Genomic DNA, 18,273 nt, shown 5'->3' with positions numbered 1-18,273 from the left:
AGCAAGGAAACCACCCACATTAGATCAGATAATAGAACCAGACCATTTCTAGAGTGGAGAATATCATGCACAACTATCCCTACATTCCCCAGAAGTTCTCTGGCTTGTGCTATACAAGAGGTCTGACTAGATGATCACAGTGGTTCCTTCTGGCCTTAGAATCTATACAGAGCAAGGGAGGGTCCCCGCTTACTCCATTCATGACTGGTCCTGAAGCACAGTTTGCTCAGGAGCCAACACAAGGAGCAGGCACCTCTGTAGTTTGCACTTCTTCTACAAGGCTTGTGGCTGCTTCTTTGTTCAGAAGATCATCTGCCAAACCTAGTGTGTGGGCACCTCCCCTCCAAAATCACTTGACCGCCATGTGGCAACACCTGCAATTGCTAGCATGAAAAGTTAGTATTAAGAAAAGATTTTTTGGGTGGGGATTCTTTTCATGGGATTTAGCAGCTGGAAATAAGGGCCACGAGTATAGTCAGGCTTCTGTGAACCCCAGCAAGCAGAATGTAGAGCACATCTTGCACAACAGGACAGATTAGCCGTGACACCCCGCACTCACAAACATGCACACCCTCTTACCAGGTGAGCCGGTCATACTCATTCTCTAGCTTATAGATGAAGCTGACCAAGGAATTCTTCAGGTCAGCCACCTGGCTAATAAGCGCCTCCAGGGACAATTCGAGCTGCTTCTCCTCCCTCTGCAGAAAGCGGGAAAGAGAAGGGTTAGGACAAGGCCTAGTGCTCTCCTCAGCCCCAGAAATGCACTGAGGTCACCAGACACAAACTCATATGCATCGCCCCACTCCCCCTTAGCGGATAGAACAATACCACTCTTCCAGGAGAGAACCGTGTTTGAGATAAAATGCTTGGGGTTTCTTCTGTCACAGTCCCATTTCCCTTTGGCCAGGAACTCAGTCTCGTGCAGCTCACAAGGCAGTTGGTTTCCTGCATTTCCTAAGCACCACTAGACCCGACCCCCATACCCACCTGAGACTCAGGTACCAGCCTCTTTCCCTCACCCTCTGCCTTTGGTCTCTGACTGACCACATGTCATTTCCAGCTGCCATGGAACCTGTAGGCTCCCATGTTTCATCTGCCATTTTTAATTTGCAGCTGGTGCTCTGACACTGTGGTGATTAGTGTCATATAACACCTAGACCCACAAACAGAGCTGACTACTGCCTTTCATCTCAAAGTGTTTCATACCTACATAGAGCCATCTCACTGACATCCTCTGGGATGGAGGGTGGCAGTCAACTGGGGCACAGCATGCCACCTAACAGATGGGTGGGTATCTGCAGCCTAGGAAGCTGGGTCAAACACTGGACTCTTACGAAAAGTACTCTAGGATCTTGGCTACTATGTTACTTACACAGTAGCAGAGTTGCACAAAATTCTTTATGAAACACAGTTGGACTAGGTCCCTGCCCCACTAATTTACCAGTGTAAACCACAAAGAGAATAATAATACACCAAGGAGGGTGGGAGAGAGCAACCAAACAATGGGAAGGGAATGCTGATTGGGAAAGCAGATCATGAAACAGTCATTTTACAGGCATCCACCCATGGCTCTCACCACACCCTTCCTGTTTCAGAGCAACCATCCTTCTCCATTCCTCAACCCTTCCCCACACTGGGTCCATCTCCCCATCCTGGTTACCATCACCCCTGTACGGTTCCAACCAGCTCTACTCACTCCTCTTCCCATTCCAATCTACCACTCCTCCCACCACCACAAATCCAGATCCCACATCCACATCCTTCTCTGCCACCTCCTCCTCCTCACCTCTGCTGACATTTGCACCAGCCCTGGTCCTCCCTCCATCCCTACCCGCTCCACCTGCCACACACATGCCCACCATCATCTCTGCCCCCTCATTGCACTATTCCCAACCTGACATCCATTCTCCTCCACCCTCATGCCCTTCCCTGTGTCCCTTTGGAACACCACGCCATTTCTAAAAAGATCACAGCCATCCACAGACTCTTCATATCTCCCTCCTACCAGCTCCTGGTTCTCACCAAGACCGGGATCCCTTTGCCTCATCCAGCCTTTGCAGCTTCCCTCTTACTGAGGCCCCTCCTTCTCTTACATTTCCCACCCTGGAACAGACCGTAGTGGAAGCGTTGGATGTCTCCCCTCCTGCTCCTACAGCTTCCACCCTCTCCCTCTTCCCCTACCTCGAACAGTACTGTATCTGACTCTTCTCTCCTCTCCCACTCCACGTTGCTCTCATCTACCATCCACTTAGCTCCTCCCCATCAGCCTTCCTCTCAGATCTCGACGACTGGCTCTCCTTCCTCTCCTTGCAATCTCCCACATTCATCCTCAATGACTTCAACGTCCACGTTGATAACCCATCCAACCTCTCAGCTGCACATTTTCTTACCCTTCATTCGACCTGCAGCCCTGGCTCAACTCTTGCACTTGACTCGGACTTCACCAAGCACTGCTCTCTCTAATTGCTGTGTTCCCTCTCTCTCACCATCACCTGCCCTCTTACAGCACCACCAATCAGCCCCTGCCCTGGAACTCGCCTTTTCTGTTTGCCTCCAGTCCATCAGCGCTTCTCTGCTCTCAACCCTCTCCCCCCATTTCTAGGATTGTTGATTCATTCCACGCTTCTCTCACCTCCACCCTTGATTCTTTTGACCCTCTCTCTCATCACAAGGTCCACCTTGCCAATCCCCAGCCTTGGCTCACCCCCAACACCTGTTTCCTCTGTGTCCGCTCTCACACTGCAGAGCATCTCTTATGGACGAGCAGGCTAACTTCCTCCATTACAAATCTGTTCTCACCCGTTTCAGTTCTGCCAGCTTCCTAGCTAAACAACACTACTTCTTCAATGTCCCTGATTCCTATGGCTGCAATGCCAACTGCCTTTTCACCGTCTCCGACTCAGGCTTTGTCTACACTAGCACTTCTGTTGACAAAACTTTTGTGGGTCGGGATATGAAAAAACACCCCCCTGACTGAGCTAAGTGTTACGGACAAAAGCACCAGTGTGGACAGCACTATGTTGGCAGGAGACACTCTCCCGCTGACATCGCTACCACTGCTTGTGGGGGGTGGCTCAACTCTGCCAGCGGTCTCCTGCCGGCGTAGAGCGGCTGCACAGGAGCTCTCACACTGGCACAGCTGCAGCGGTGTAGCTGTGCCGCTGGAAGGTCCGTAGTGCAGACGTGGCCCAACTCTCCAAACATATCCCTTCTCCTGCCACGGGATCTCACCGATTTGGTTGACAAAATACGACGTAACATTTCCCCTCCCCTCGGCTTGCCTTTCCCTTCACCCTCCCCCTCCAACATCTCTCCTTCTGCACTGTCACACATACAGAAGTGTCTCATCTGCTCTCTTCCTCGAACCCCTCCACTTGCTCCAGTGAACCAATCTCCTGATCTCCCTCACTGCCCACTCTGATCCCCACCCTCACTTTTCTCCTTAACCTCTCATTATTCTCGGGCTCTTTCCTCTCTCACAATACAAGCAAGCTTTAGTCTCTCCCATCTTAAAAAAACCAAACCACCTATAACCTCACTTGCCTCTCCAACTACTTCCCCATCTCCTAGCTCATTGAACATGCTGTCTACAGTCACTGTCTGAGCTCTTCTCCTCCAATTCCATTTTAGACCCTCTCCGATCTGGCTTCCACCCCTTGCGCTCCACTGAAATCACTCTCACCAAGTCTCTAACGATCTCTTCCTAGTCAAAGCTCAGAATCAGTCTCCATCCTCATCCTCCTTGACCTGACAACTGCCTATGACACAGTCAACCATACCCTTCTCCTTGAAATCTTGTTCTCCCTTGGTTTCCATGATTTGGCCCTCTTCTGGTTCTCCTTCTAAGTCTCTAATCACACCTTCAGTGTGACCTCATCTGCTCTCCAAACTTCTGCCATTTTTCACAGGGCTCTGTCTTGGATCTGCTTTTCTTCTCACCTTATCTTTGGGTAATCTCATCTGCAAACTGAAATTCAACCACCATCTCTATGCAGATGACTCACAGATCTACCTGTCTGCTCTATCCTTCTGAAAATCTGTCTCTCTCATATCTCCTTGTGGATGTTTAGCGGCCAGCTTAAGGTCAACATGGCTAAAACAGAGCTCTTCCTCTTTCTCCCCCATCTCTTCTTGATCACTATGGACCACCCTGTGGACAACGCCACCATCCTGCCTGCCACTTGGGCCTGGAAACCTGGGTCTCATCTTCCACTCGGACCACTCTCTAGGTCCTTACATCCAAGTTCTTTCTAAATCTTGCAGTCTTTTTGCTTAACATCTGTCAGAGATGGACTGTCGTACCCCTCCACACAAGTAAAATTCTCATCCAGGCTATCACCATTTCACATCACGATTACTGTAGCATCCTTCTCTCTGGCTGTGACAAATGCAATCTTGCCCTGCTCACATTCATTCAAAATGCTGCTGCAGAGATCATTTTTGTAGCCAGTTGTTTGACCATATCACCCCCCTCTTCGCATCTCTCTCCTGGCTCCCTCTTCTCTATTCCATCAAACATAAGCTGCTTGTCTTCACTTTCAAGGCCCTTTGTGGTCTGTCCGTACCTTGCCTATCTGTGGAACTCTTTGCCAGAGGATGTTGTGAAGGCCAAGACTATAACAGATTCAAAAAGCACTAGATAAGTTCATGGAGGACAAGTCCATCAATGGCTATTAGCCTGGATGGGCAGGGATGGTGTCCCTAGCTTCTGTTTGCCAGAAGTTGGGAATGGGTAACGGGATGGATCACTTGATGATTCCTTGTTCTGTTCATTCCCTCTGGGGCACCTGGCATTGGCCACTGTCGGAAGACAAGATACCGGGCTAGATGGACCTTTGGTCTAACCTAGTATGGCTGTTCTTATGAAGAAGCTCCCTGTAAACATATGTAAAACTCATTACCCTTTTTCAAACTATCCTTTTCCACAAGGCCTACAAAACACTAGACAACACTTATGCTGTTGGCGCGCAGAGACCATTGCCCAGCATACCGATCTGCACTGTCTCATTGTGCTCCCCCACGTGTCTGTTGTCTTGTATTTATAATGTAAACTATTTGCAGCAGGGATTGTCTTTTTGTTCTGTGTCAGTACAGCATCTTGCACAGTGGGGTCCTGGCCCATAACTAGACCTCCTAGGCAGTACAGTAATCATAGAATATCAGGGTTGGAAGGGACCTCAGGAGGTCATCTAGTCCAACCCCCTGCTCAAAGCAGGACCAATCCCCAATTTTTGCCCCAGATCCCTAAATGGCCCCCTCAAGGATTGAACTCACAACCCTGGGTTTAGCAGGCCAATGCTCAAACCACTGAGCTATGCCTCCCACCCCCCCGGAATAATAAATAAATAAAGCAGTCTGTTTGACCTATCCCATATTTTGTGATAGGTTTTTGCTTTTTTAAATGATCAGACATTTCAGTGAAGACCTTGACAGGGATCTTCAATGTTCATGCCAACATGACAAGACTGTATTTTAAATGGCTATGTTCAAGAAGGTTTCACACTCAACTCGATAGTATTTCTCCCTCTGTCACATTATATCTCTTGAACACCACATTCAGGCATTAAGGGTCAGAACCTTATTGATTTGGGGGAAACTGGAAAATGGTGAAAATGGGAGACACAGGAAGCCCCAGCCTACTCTTCAGCACAGCCCCAGTTCCAGGTACCTCTGTAGTTATACAGAGATAGAATCATAGAATCATAGAATATCAGGGTTGGAAGGGACCCCAGAAGGTCATCTAGTCCAACCCCCTGCTCAAAGCAGGACCAATTCCCAGTTAAATCATCCCAGCCAGGGCTTTGTCAAGCCTGACCTTAAAAACCTCTAAGGAAGGAGATTCTACCACCTCCCTAGGTAACGCATTCCAGTGTTTCACCACCCTCTTAGTGAAAAAGTTTTTCCTAATATCCAATCTAAACCTCCCCCACTGCAACTTGAGACCATTACTCCTCGTTCTGTCATCTGCTACCATTGAGAACAGTCTAGAGCCATCCTCTTTGGAACCCCCTTTCAGGTAGTTGAAAGCAGCTATCAAATCCCCCCTCATTCTTCTCTTCTGCAGGCTAAACAATCCCAGCTCCCTCAGCCTCTCCTCATAAGTCATGTGTTCCAGTCCCCTAATCATTTTTGTTGCCCTTCGCTGGACTCTCTCCAATTTATCCACATCCTTCAAAGGGCCTTCAAAGTAGTTTCATAGATTCGAAGACCAGAATGGATAATTGTGATCTTCTAGTCTGACTTTGTGCATAACACAGGTCAGAGAACTGCCCCAAAATAATGTCTAGAGAATACCTTCTAGAAAAACATCCAACCTTGAAGTAAAAACTGAAGCGATGGAAAATCCACCACAACCCTTCACAAGTTGTTCTAATGGTTAGTTACTTTCACTGTTAAAAATTTACACCTTATAGCCAGTCTGAATTTGTCTAGCTTCATCTTCCAGACATTGGATCATGATATAACTTTCTCTGCTAGACGAACGGCCAATTATTAAACATCTGTTCTCCATATAGGTACTTATAGACTGTAACCCAGTCACCCCTTAATCTTCTCTTTATTAGGCTATATAGATAGACCCTCGAGTCTATCACTACAAGGCATCAACTGGATACGGCCATTGTTTTGATTTCAAATATGTCACCCTAGTTTCCCCTTGTTAAAAAGACATATGGGTATGCCACGTATTTAGACAACCTTTGTAACAACACACTAAGGAGTGCCTTTACAGTTCTCTGTTTCTAATCCATGCAGATTGCTTACTTCGAAAGAACGGAAAAATATAATCGTCTCTGTCCATGCGGTTTAGGACATGCAGAAGACCTACGCCATGATTTATTACGCTGTCATTTATACTGCCATTTTAGGTCAAAATGGCTTTCTGTGTTTTTGTCCTGGGGGCCTTTTTCTATGGCCTCTCAAAAACCAGAATATTTTTTGGGAGCTGACAATGTGTGTGTGTGATTCAAAGCAGTTGCCCTATTTGCATGGTCAGGCACTAAAATAAGGAAAAGGCAAGCAGATTAACAGGGTGTGTTCTTTTTAATCTGCAGTTACAATATTTTATAATGTGGGATGTAGTTTGAAGTTTTATGGTTTGCACAGTGGCCCAAGGCTAAGTCACCGTCCATACACTATGTTTGCTACCCCTGCAAGGATGTTTGCTGATCTTCTTCATGGCTCTTCTCTAAACCCTCCTGGATTTATCAGATCCCTTCTCGAGCTGCAGGCCCCAGATGGGGCAGGGGCTGCTGGCAGAGGGCCCCAAAGCTGGATGGAGGTGAAGTAACCACTCTGCTCCTATCGCAGCCCCCCAGCCACTCCCCACACCCGTCTCACACAGCCCCCCGCCCCCATCTCACAGAGACCCCCAGCCACTCCCCCCATCTCACACGGTCCCCTGCCCTGCATCTGAGACCCCCAGCCACTCCCCAGCCCCTGTGTCACACAGCCCCCCAGCCACGCCACGCCCCCGCATCACACAGCCCCCCAGACACTCCCCACCCTGTCTCACACGGCCCCCCGCTCCGCCCCCATCTCACAGAGACCCCCAGCCACTCCCCACCCCCGTCTCACACAGCCCCCCAGCCACTCCCCGCCCTCGCATCACATGCCCCCCTGCCCCACATCACACGGCCCCCCAGCCACTCCCCACCCCCATCTCACACGGCCCCCCAGCCAGTCCCTGCCCCCTGTCTCACACGGCCCCCCAGCCACTCCCCGCCCCCCCGTCTCACACAGCCCCCCAGCCAGTCCCCGCCCTGCATCACACGGCCCCCCAGCCAGTCCCCGCCCTCGCATCACATGCCCCCCTGCCCCGCATCACACGGCCACCCAGCCACTCCCCACCCCCATCTCACACGGCCCCCCAGCCAGTCCCTGCCCCCTGTCTCACATGGCCCCCCAGCCACTCCCCGCCCCCCCGTCTCACACGGCCCCCCAGCCAGTCCCCGCCCCTCGCATCACACAGCCCCCCAGCCACTCCCCACCCCCGTCTCACACAGCCCCCCAGCCAGTCCCCGCCCTGCATCACAGAGACCCCCAGCTACGCCCCGCCCCCCGTCTCACACAGCCCCCCAGCCACTCCCCACCCCCGTCTCACACAGCCCCCCAGCCAGTCCCCGCCCTGCATCACACGGCCCCCCAGCCACTGCTCACCCCCGTCTCACACAGCCCCCCAGCCAGTCCCCGCCCCGCCTCACAGAGACCCCCAGCTACGCCCCGCCCCCCGTCTCACACAGCCCCCCAGCCAGTCCCCGCCCTGCATCACACGGCCCCCCAGCCAGTCCCCGCCCTCGCATCACACGGCCCCCCAGCCAGTCCCCGCCCTCGCATCACATGCCCCCCTGCCCCGCATCACACGGCCACCCAGCCACTCCCCACCCCCATCTCACACGGCCCCCCAGCCAGTCCCTGCCCCCTGTCTCACATGGCCCCCCAGCCACTCCCCGCCCCCCCGTCTCACACGGCCCCCCAGCCAGTCCCCGCCCTCGCCTCACACAGCCCCCCAGCCACTCCCCACCCCCGTCTCACACGGCCCCCCAGCCACTCCCCGCCCCCCCGTCTCACACAGCCCCCCAGCCAGTCCCCGCCCTGCATCACACGGCCCCCCAGCCACTCCCCACCCCCGTCTCACACAGCCCCCCAGCCAGTCCCCGCCCCGCCTCACAGAGACCCCCAGCTACGCCCCGCCCCCTGTCTCACACAGCCCCCCAGCCACTCCCCACCCCCGTCTCACACGGCCCCCCGCTCCACCCCCATCTCACAGAGACCCCCAGCCACACCCCACCCCCGTCTCACACGGCCCCCCAGCCACTCCCCGCCCCCCCGTCTCACACAGCCCCCCAGCCAGTCCCCGCCCTGCATCACACGGCCCCCCAGCCACTGCTCACCCCCGTCTCACACAGCCCCCCAGCCAGTCCCCGCCCCACAGAGACCCCCAGCTACGCCCCGCCCCCTGTCTCACACGGCCCCCCAGCCACTCCCCACCCCCGTCTCACACGGCCCCCCGCTCCACCCCCATCTCACAGAGACCCCCAGCCACTCCCCACCCCCGTCTCACACGGCCCCCCGCTCCACCCCCATCTCACACAGCCCCCCAGCCACTCCCCGCCCCCCCGTCTCACACAGCCCCCCAGCCAGTCCCCGCCCTGCATCACACGGCCCCCCAGCCACTGCTCACCCCCGTCTCACACAGCCCCCCAGCCAGTCCCCGCCCCACAGAGACCCCCAGCTACGCCCCGCCCCCTGTCTCACACGGCCCCCCAGCCACTCCCCACCCCCGTCTCACACGGCCCCCCGCTCCACCCCCATCTCACAGAGACCCCCAGCCACACCCCACCCCCATCTCACACAGCCCCCCAGCCACTCCCCGCCCCCCCGTCTCACACAGCCCCCCAGCCAGTCCCCGCCCTGCATCACACGGCCCCCCAGCCACTGCTCACCCCCGTCTCACACAGCCCCCCAGCCACTCCCCGCCCCCCCGTCTCACACGGCCCCCCAGCCACTCCCCGCCCCCCCGTCTCACACAGCCCCCCAGCCACTCCCCGCCCCCCCGTCTCACACGGCCCCCCAGCCACTCCCCGCCCCCCCGTCTCACACGGCCCCCCAGCCAGTCCCCGCCCCCCCGTCTCACACGGCCCCCCAGCCAGTCCCCGCCCTCGCATCACATGCCCCCCTGCCCCGCATCACACAGCCCCCCAGCCACTCCCCACCCCCGTCTCACACGGCCCCCCAGCCAGTCCCTGCCCCCTGTCTCACATGGCCCCCCAGCCACTCCCCGCCCCCCTGTCTCACACAGCCCCCCAGCCAGTCCCTGCCCCCTGTCTCACATGGCCCCCCAGCCAGTCCCCGCCCCCCCGTCTCACACGGCCCCCCAGCCAGTCCCCGCCCTGCATCACACGGCGCCCCAGCCACGCCCCGCCCCCGCATCACACGGCCCCCCAGCCAGTCCCCGCCCTGCATCACACGGCCCCCCAGCCAGTCCCCGCCCCCCTGTCTCACACAGCCCCCCAGCCAGTCCCCGCCCCCCCGTCTCACACGGCCCCCCAGCCAGTCCCCGCCCTGCATCACACGGCCCCCCAGCCACTCCCCGCCCCCCTGTCTCACACAGCCCCCCAGCCAGTCCCCGCCCCCCCGTCTCACACGGCCCCCCAGCCAGTCCCCGCCCTGCATCACACGGCCCCCCAGCCACTCCCCGCCCCCCTGTCTCACACAGCCCCCCAGCCAGTCCCCGCCCTGCATCACACGGCCCCCCAGCCACTCCCCGCCCCCCTGTCTCACACAGCCCCCCAGCCAGTCCCCGCCCCCCCGTCTCACACGGCCCCCCAGCCAGTCCCCGCCCTGCATCACACGGCCCCCCAGCCACGCCCCGCCCCCCCGTCTCACACAGCCCCCCAGCCAGTCCCCGCCCCCCCGTCTCACACAGCCCCCCAGCCAGTCCCCGCCCCCCCGTCTCACACGGCCCCCCAGCCACGCCCCGCCCCCCCGTCTCACACAGCCCCCCAGCCACTCCCCGCCCCCCCGTCTCACACGGCCCCCCAGCCACTCCCCACCCCCATCTCACACGGCCCCCCAGCCAGTCCCTGCCCCCTGTCTCACATGGCCCCCCAGCCACGCCCCGCCCCCCCGCATCACACGGCCCCCCAGCCACTCCCCGCCCCCCCGTCTCACACAGCCCCCCAGCCACTCCCCGCCCCCCCGTCTCACACAGCCCCCCAGCCACGCCCCGCCCCCCCGTCTCACACAGCCCCCCAGCCACTCCCCGCCCCCCCATCTCACATGGCCCCCCAGCCACGCCCCGCCCCCCCGCATCACACGGCCCCCCAGCCACTCCCCGCCCCCCCGCATCACACGGCCCCCCAGCCACTCCCCGCCCCCCCGTCTCACACGGCCCCCCAGCCACTCCCCGCCCCCCGCGGCCGCCTGGGGCGGGCACCAGCCCCCACCTGAGACCCGCCCCCAGCGCCCCGCGCACCTGCATGGCGGCGCCGGCGGCTCCGCGCGGGGGGCCTGGCTCGGCTCCCTTCCGCTTCCGGGTCACGGGGGGTCACGGGCGGGGCGGACATGGCGGCCGCCGAGCGAGGGGCCTCTGAGGTACCCGCCCCGGCTCCCCGCCCGCCGCGGGCCATGGGGGGGGCTGGGCCGGGTCTGGCGCTGGGCTGGGAGGGGAGCAGGGGAAGGGGCTGGGCTGGGCCGGGCCGGGCCTGGCGCTGGGAGGGGGGCAGGGGAAGGGGCCGGGCCGGGCCTGGCGCTGGGCTGGGGGAAGGGGCTGGGGCCGGGCCGGGCCTGGCGCTGGGAGGGGGGCAGGGGAAGGGGCCGGGCCGGGCCTGGTGCTGGGCGGGGGGCAGGGGAAGGGGCCGGGCCGGGCCTGGCGCTGGGAGGGGGGCAGGGGAAGGGGCCGGGCCGGGCCTGGCGCTGGGCTGGGCTGGGGGAAGGGGCTGGGGCTGGGCCGGGTCTGGTGCTGGGAGGGGAGCAGGGGAAGGGGCCGGGCCGGGCCTGGCGCTGGGCTGGGGGAAGGGGCTGGGGCCGGGCCGGGTCTGGTGCTGGGCGGGGGGCAGGGGAAGGGGCCGGGCCGGGCCTGGCGCTGGGAGGGGGGCAGGGGAAGGGGCCGGGCCGGGCCTGGCGCTGGGCTGGGCTGGGGGAAGGGGCTGGGCTGGGGCTGGGCCGGGTCTGGTGCTGGGAGGGGAGCAGGGGAAGGGGCCGGGCCGGGTCTGGTGCTGGGCGGGGGGCAGGGGAAGGGGCCGGGCCGGGCCTGGCGCTGGGCTGGGCTGGGGGAAGGGGCTGGGGCTGGGCCGGGTCTGGTGCTGGGAGGGGAGCAGGGGAAGGGGCCGGGCCGGGTCTGGTGCTGGGCGGGGGGCAGGGGAAGGGGCCGGGCCGGGCCTGGCGCTGGGCTGGGGGAAGGGGCCGGGCCGGGCCTGGCCCTGGGCCGGGCCGGAAGCTTGGTCAGGGGGAGGTGGGCTGGGGCCTGAGGTCTGAGCTGATGCTGTGGAGGGGGAGGGGTTGGCGCTGGGTCTGGCTGCAGGTTTGGCGGGGACAGCCTGTGCTGGCTGCAGCGTCTGCCTGAACTGTGCAGGCTCCCTAGTGAACGGTGTCGGTGCCCTGCAGTGACTGTCGCTGTTCAGGGTTACAGTGGCGCCAAAGCCTTGGCCTGTTGTGCAAGGAGCTGCACGGACGTCTAGCAAAGCACAGTCCCTGACCCAGACCCTACAGCTTTGGCTCAGGATGAGGCATGGTGGGTGGGTGAGGATGGAGAAGCAGTATGTATCTGCAGAGATGAGAAATATGCACTTTTAGCTGTAGAAGGGTTTTAGTTAATGGAGAAAAATAAGCAGCTTAGCTGGTGTGTTCTCTGGTCGTCTCCTCCCTAGTGATATGGTGACTTGTTCCTCTTTGCTGCAGGTGGAAGACGCAGGGCAGGTCTTCCTCCTGATGAAGAAAGACTATCGAATCTCCCGCAACGTGCGCCTAGCCTGGTTCCTCAATCACCTGCATCAAGTCATTTGGGCTGTGCCTGAGTCAGAGCTGGTGAGTACATGTGCCCAGGCTTGAAGGCAGGGTGGCACTGTGTGCTGATCAGTGCCCTCTGGCATTGGCAGTTTGGCCAAGTAGGAGAGAAGCTGTAGGACTTTTGGCCACTACTGCTCCTTGGGAACCTGTGAAAGGCTTTAGCCCAATTCTTTTTTTTTTCTTCTCCTCTTTTTCTTGCTCCCCTGCAAGCCTGGCTTTCCCTCACTTGTTGTTTCTTTTCTCCCGTAGGTGAAGTCAGATAATGAACTGGATGTTCTCAGCATCCTGCCAAATGGGTGGCAGCCACATGAGTCTGTCCGGCCTAGGCCCTATCTCCTAGTGCCCTCCACACAGGTCACCTTCCTGGCACGACAGTACCGATTTGTGATTGAGCTCGACCTGAGCCCGTCCACAGGCATTGTGGTAAGTGTATGCGTCCCTGCCTCTTCCTGTGTACCCCGTGGCTCTGCCCACAAGGAGCTCCTGCTGCCATCTCTGTTCTGGAAGGGCTTCCTCCTGTGCACTTACTCCCAGCATGCATCTCCCTTCTGTGTGCCAGGAGAGGTTGGCTCCCAGTAGAAGCAGTGTGTGCCAGCAGCTGCCACTTGGCCAGCTGCCACTCCTGGGCCAGCTCCTAGCAGGCAAAACTCATGCACAGATAATCCCTACAGGAAAATCCTGCCCCTTTTGCAGGGATTATCTGTGCATGGGCTTTGCCTGCTAGGAGCTGGCCCAGGAGTGTTCGCCTCCCCGTGCTGGGGCTCTGCAGAGTATTTCTAGAAGGCTGTATGGTGTAACTCCATGTGCTAGGGACCCTTGTCAATTACATCAGGGGGAACAGCTAAAATTTCCTGTTTGTACTTCTGCAGGATGACTCAACAGGGGAGATCATTTTTGATGAGGTGTTTCATGCCCTTTCCCGATGCCTAGTGGGATTGCTAAAACCCTTCCGAATTCCTGGTTCAGAAATTACCTACCAGCCAGAGATCTTTGTCACCATCCAAGCATATTCCTCCATCATTGGCCTGCAGTCCCATCAGGTAACGTTCTACCTCCTTCCCCTCCCCCCATCTTTGTGTGAGAGCACTTTTTGTTGCCCTGGTTGCTGGTGAGATCCTAGGGAGGCGGAGACGGGAGTTGTCTGAGCACTGCTATATGATGATGTAGTCTTGCTTCATGAGAGCCTGTAGTCTGGTGCAATGCTAGACCATAAAGGAGCAACTCCTCTCATGTGGGCACAGCTTCATTATGTATCTGTGGACAGGAGGCTGAGATTTGGCATATGTGGGCAATGCCAAGCAAAAAAGGGGATCTGTGGGCCGCAGCCTGCCATTAATTAAGGGAAGTACATCTATGATATCTTTTGCCCCAATGTGACTTGAACTCTCTTCAATTCACTTTTTTGGGTGGCTTCCTAGTGAGATTGGACCACAGCTCAGGTGCTTTGTAAACCACACATGCAAGGGCAGTTCCCGTTTAAACAACTGAATTCTGATTGGTGGGGCCAGAAGGCACCCATGTAGCTCATCACTTCCCAGCAAAACCTTAACCCTCAAAAATCATGGTGCTACCATGCCATTTGCAGACCATCACTCTGCTCATCCTGCTGATGTGTTCTACCCCTTTCCTCTGTCTTCTGTCTGTGTGTTTGGAATGTAAGCTGCTTGGGGCAGGGACTGCTTATTACTCTGTCTATACAGTACTTGCACAACGGGGCCCCACTCCTGGTTAGTCTCTAGGCACGACCGTAATAAACATAATGAGGATGCCTCCCTCTGTCCTTCCCATTAGCCCTCTGTCACTGATGTCATCCTGGACTGCTTGCTTGTCCAGTTCTCCCATAACCGTCTGTGTGCTTTGTTCTAGTGCATCTGCTGTAGTGACATTGAATTGATCTGCAAGGCCACTATCCTCTCCTCCTTGAGATCCTTTCTCAAGACCCACTTCTCCCATGAGGCCTTCAAGAAACTAGCCCTGGGCTGAGGGGCAGATGGGGATCCCTGTGCATATGGTGGGGAGGAGAAGGGTGTATATATATGTGCAACTCATCTAAATAAAATTGTCCATATTCTAGTTGTTTCCCTCTCCCCCAATCTGTTACTCATCTCGGGGGGGAGAATGGAGCTAGCAAGTTGTGTGCCGATCATCTCCTGAACTCTCTGCATGTGTGTTGCATCATGTTCCCCTCCCTGTCATCCTGCAAATTCTTTGGGGCAGGGACTGTCTCTTATTCTGGGTCTGTGCAGCACTCAACATGATGGAGCCCCCATCCTGGCTGGGGCCTGTGGGTACTGCTGTAATATAAATGGTAAGAGCATCATCTTTGACCTGGTGTGGATTATCTGCTGTGATTGGGCTCCCACCTCCCTGACCAGTGGACTTCACTGTCCAGTTGCTCAGGCTTTTTCCCTAGTCTCTACCCTAATTTTTTTTTCTTTTGCTTCAGGCTACTTCAGGCTTTATCCTGCCAATTATCAACAGGTAGTTGGATCAGGCTGCATGTGAGTTAGAGTAGAACAAATGTGCCGCCTTGAGGAATGTTAGGCTGAAGTTAGAGGCATCTAGGAGCTTGGACAAGGAGCCCTACTTCCTCCTGTTCAGTGCCTTTCCCTCTGCCTGACTCCTAGGGCAGCAGGAACCTCTTGCCCCCAAATGAGGTTGACAGGTGCATGTTGTGGTGGCTCCCAGGATTGCTACACAGAGGTGGCTGGTGTGAGGCCTTTCTTGTCATGAGTTAATTACCTGCCATCTCTTGTGTTTCCCCTGCATTTCCTTAGGGTAGTGCATGTGTGTGTCTGGATCAGTGGGTCAGATACCACTGTGATGGGTAGCTGTTTAAAACCCTAAGGTAATGTCTTTCCCATGTGTCTCTGGCTCAGGTGCTATTCCAAGGCTGTCAGCTGGATGAGACCAAGAGAGAGACCTTCCTGCAGCAAATTTACACACAGCTGTGTGCCTTTGAGAATAAAGTGGCTGAGATGCTCCAACAACAGTATGAACTCAAGCCCCAGGTGAGGCAGGCAGAGATGATGGATGGACTGGAGGAGAGATCTAGGCTCTCTGGGGCTGCTTTCCTGCCCTGCCCCTCTGGGAGGGGCTCATAGGATGCTGGCTTGTACTAGGATGGGCATGCTGTATAAGCCTCAGCTGGGAGTCTGTCCTTTTTGAGGAACAGCCTTGTTCAGTGGCTGAGAGAACAGCACATGACTGCAGAGATAAGTGGACTGAGGGGTTTCCAAAGTAGGTAAGCAGGACCAAGAGGTATTTGGGAGGTGTCATGTGGGAAATATTTACCCTAGCTTGGGGTTATACAGTTAAGCAGCTGGATTTATTTGACTGGTTGTAAAACCACGGAAACTGGCAGTGGCCTTGGGCAGGAGGATCTGGAGCAGAGGACACGCTAGAATTGGAATTTATTTTTTTTATTTTTTGAAGTTGCCTAGATTTTCAGTTTACTGTGTCCTTGCCAGCAAACACTGATGACTGTATTGGATTCAATGAATTAAAGGGGTATTGATGTGCACTGAGGGATTTTAATTTTTGCTGATCATGTATCTTTCCCCAGCCAAGAGAAGCCCTTTGATAGCGCCCGGGGAGGTTTTTTACCCTTACCTGGTAATAATAGTTATATGGGATGAGGCTGGCAGAGCTGTCCCACGCCATCCCAGACCAGAAGGGCCCAGGGCTGCTCTTGGTTTTACATGACAAATATTTATGTACCCCAGGACCACACACCCTCTTTCACCCACAATAGCCTTTGGGCAAATGACGGGAAAGACTGGACAGCATTTGTATCAGTCTTTGTAACAGGACTTGTTCTGCTTGTACAGATCTAAGCACATAGGTACACATTTGTTTACGACCCGAGTCCTCAGAGCGCCTCCAGGATCAGTGCCCCAGACAGGGCAAAAGAGACCTACCTTTCTTAGATGCCCGGCAAGAGAGACCTCGGTCTGCGCGGTGAGAGATGTTGCACAGCTGCAGCTTGCACTAGATTGAAGGAGTTAGGGTCTGTCCACATTGCAGTTGACACCAGCGGCTGGCCTGTGCCAGCTGACTGGCGTTTGGGCTGTGCAACTGTTCCTTGCAGTGTAGACTTCCAGGCTGGGTTGTCAGTCCAAGCTCTGGGACCCTATTTGGGCTGCAGCCCGAACCCAGAAGTGTACACTGCAATGAAACAGCCCCACAGCCTGAGCCCCACTAGTCCAAGTCAGCTGTCAGGTCTAATTGCCGTGTAGCCATACATCTCCTAGTGCTGACTGCAGAAGTCTAGTGGCCCCAGCATCACCTCCTCTACTCACCCCATGGGGAGATGTAGTAAGCCCAGGCTCTGCTCAGACAGAATATTGGGTATATAACTCCGTAAGGTAGAAGCCTTATTCTCAGGGGCCAGTAGAAGTGAGAGCTCAGGGGAATGCCACATTAAGGGGATTGAGAAGGGCTAGAAGATTAAAGGTTAGCACAGGACCGGGTAAATCACACTAGGGCTGGGGTAATGTATGGGGCTGTTAGACTCCAGGGGACCTGCAAAAAGAGTGAGTGGAACAGGGTCAGAGTGTGGCTGATGGCGTCTCGTTGGTTTCTTGTTGCTAGGTAGATTTGTCACTCCTCAGCCAGGAGAGTTCTTGTGCCACACAGGAACCCTCTGGAAGGAAGCCCGGTGTCTCCATGGTCACTGCTGACATTGGCCTCGTCAGCATGATCCGACAGGGGATCTTAGCACTGCAGCTGTTGCCTTCCAACTCCAGTGCAGGTTAGTTCCACCTCCTGGGATTCAGGGAGCCTGGCCTGGAAGTCTGTATCCCTCTAGCCCTGGACTCATGGTGGGCATGCCCAAGGAGTCATGTTGGGCCCTTCAGATGGGGGAAGGACCAGGCTTCAGGGCAGCAGCTCTGGGTTGCAGCATTTCATGATCCCATTATGGTGTGGTAATGCAAATAGTCAGCGAGTGCCCTGGGGGCATAGGGTGGGGAGTCTGATCACAAATGGGGGATGGTGCTCTGAAATGGTGCCTTGTTACCCCCAGGTATCATCATAATCACAGATGGTGTGACCAGCGTCCCGGATGTGGCTGTGTGTGAGACTCTGCTCAACCAGCTGCGGAGTAGCACTGTGGCCTGCTCCTTTGTGCAGGTATGCCTGGGGTGGGGGCGGCGAGGGCACTGCAGACTGCACCGTGTATGCTGGTATGCCAGTCTGAGGTGGAGGGTGGGGGTGGGGTGCTGCACCATGTCTGTAGGTATGCCAGTCTGGGGTGGGAAGTGGGGACGGGGATGCCAATCCAGGACAGGGGCGCTGACCCCCAGCGGAGGCACCATGCTGTGTGTGCTGGTATGCGCTCTCCCTGTTTGGGTCAATGGGTTTGATACTCACTCGCCCCGAGCAGGATGGAGTGGAGCTTACCTGTGCTTGTCTCTCTCCTCTCCCCTCCTTTGCTCTGTCTCACATGGATCTCTTTCCTGCTCCTTCTCAGGTGGGCGGAGTCTACTCATATGACTGCAGCTTCGGCCACGTCCCCAATGTGGAACTGATGAAATTTATTGCCATGGCAACTTTTGGTGCGTACCTGTCCACCTGCCCTGAGCTGGATCCCTTAAGCCTCGACCTGAATGTGTATCACAAGGCCTTCCTGCTGTACTCCTTCCTGCGCACTGGGGAGTCCCTGAACCCAGAGTATTACTGTGGTGAGGAGAGCATGTATGTCCTGCTCTGTCGGATGGGGGGTCTGGAATTCCTTCGTGCAGTGGGGACTGGATACATCAATGT

General features: G+C 56.7%; 2 protein-coding genes across 16 annotated transcripts in view; one reads left to right on the top strand and one right to left on the bottom strand.

Annotated features, from left to right (window-relative positions):
• Positions 1 to 11,085, bottom strand: part of MED8 (mediator complex subunit 8) — a 34,160-nt gene extending 23,075 nt beyond the window's left edge. Inside the window, exons 1-2 of one of the 2 annotated variants that reach the window (XM_073358015.2) lie at positions 10,976 to 11,085; positions 580 to 698 (exon numbers count right to left, since the gene is read on the bottom strand). In XM_073358015.2, coding sequence (XP_073214116.1) covers positions 580 to 698; positions 10,976 to 10,981 — 125 coding nt within the window. In that variant the 5' untranslated portion in view covers positions 10,982 to 11,085. The remainder of the gene's footprint in view (positions 1 to 579; positions 699 to 10,975) is intronic. The other variant, XM_073358013.2, reaches the window with a different exon arrangement.
• Positions 11,037 to 18,273, top strand: part of SZT2 (SZT2 subunit of KICSTOR complex) — a 72,872-nt gene continuing 65,635 nt past the window's right edge. For 12 of the 14 annotated variants that reach the window (XM_073358012.1, XM_073358000.1, XM_073358005.1 and 9 more), the window contains exons 1-8: positions 11,037 to 11,094; positions 12,400 to 12,525; positions 12,757 to 12,930; positions 13,377 to 13,547; positions 15,387 to 15,518; positions 17,101 to 17,260; positions 17,534 to 17,640; positions 17,981 to 18,191. In XM_073358012.1, coding sequence (XP_073214113.1) covers positions 11,065 to 11,094; positions 12,400 to 12,525; positions 12,757 to 12,930; positions 13,377 to 13,547; positions 15,387 to 15,518; positions 17,101 to 17,260; positions 17,534 to 17,640; positions 17,981 to 18,191 — 1,111 coding nt within the window. In that variant the 5' untranslated portion in view covers positions 11,037 to 11,064. Of the gene's footprint in view, positions 11,095 to 12,399; positions 12,526 to 12,756; positions 12,931 to 13,376; positions 13,548 to 15,386; positions 15,519 to 15,624; positions 15,752 to 17,100; positions 17,261 to 17,533; positions 17,641 to 17,980; positions 18,205 to 18,273 lie in introns of those variants that run through there. The other 2 variants (XM_073358009.1, XM_073358010.1) reach the window with 2 other exon arrangements.

The sequence above is a fragment of the Lepidochelys kempii genome, chromosome 8, assembly GCF_965140285.1.
Source record: "Lepidochelys kempii isolate rLepKem1 chromosome 8, rLepKem1.hap1, whole genome shotgun sequence".
In the NCBI taxonomy this organism is placed as follows: Eukaryota; Metazoa; Chordata; order Testudines; family Cheloniidae; genus Lepidochelys; species Lepidochelys kempii.
The sequence above is the reverse complement of the archived record's forward strand: the minus strand, read 5'-3'. Positions and strand labels throughout refer to the sequence as shown.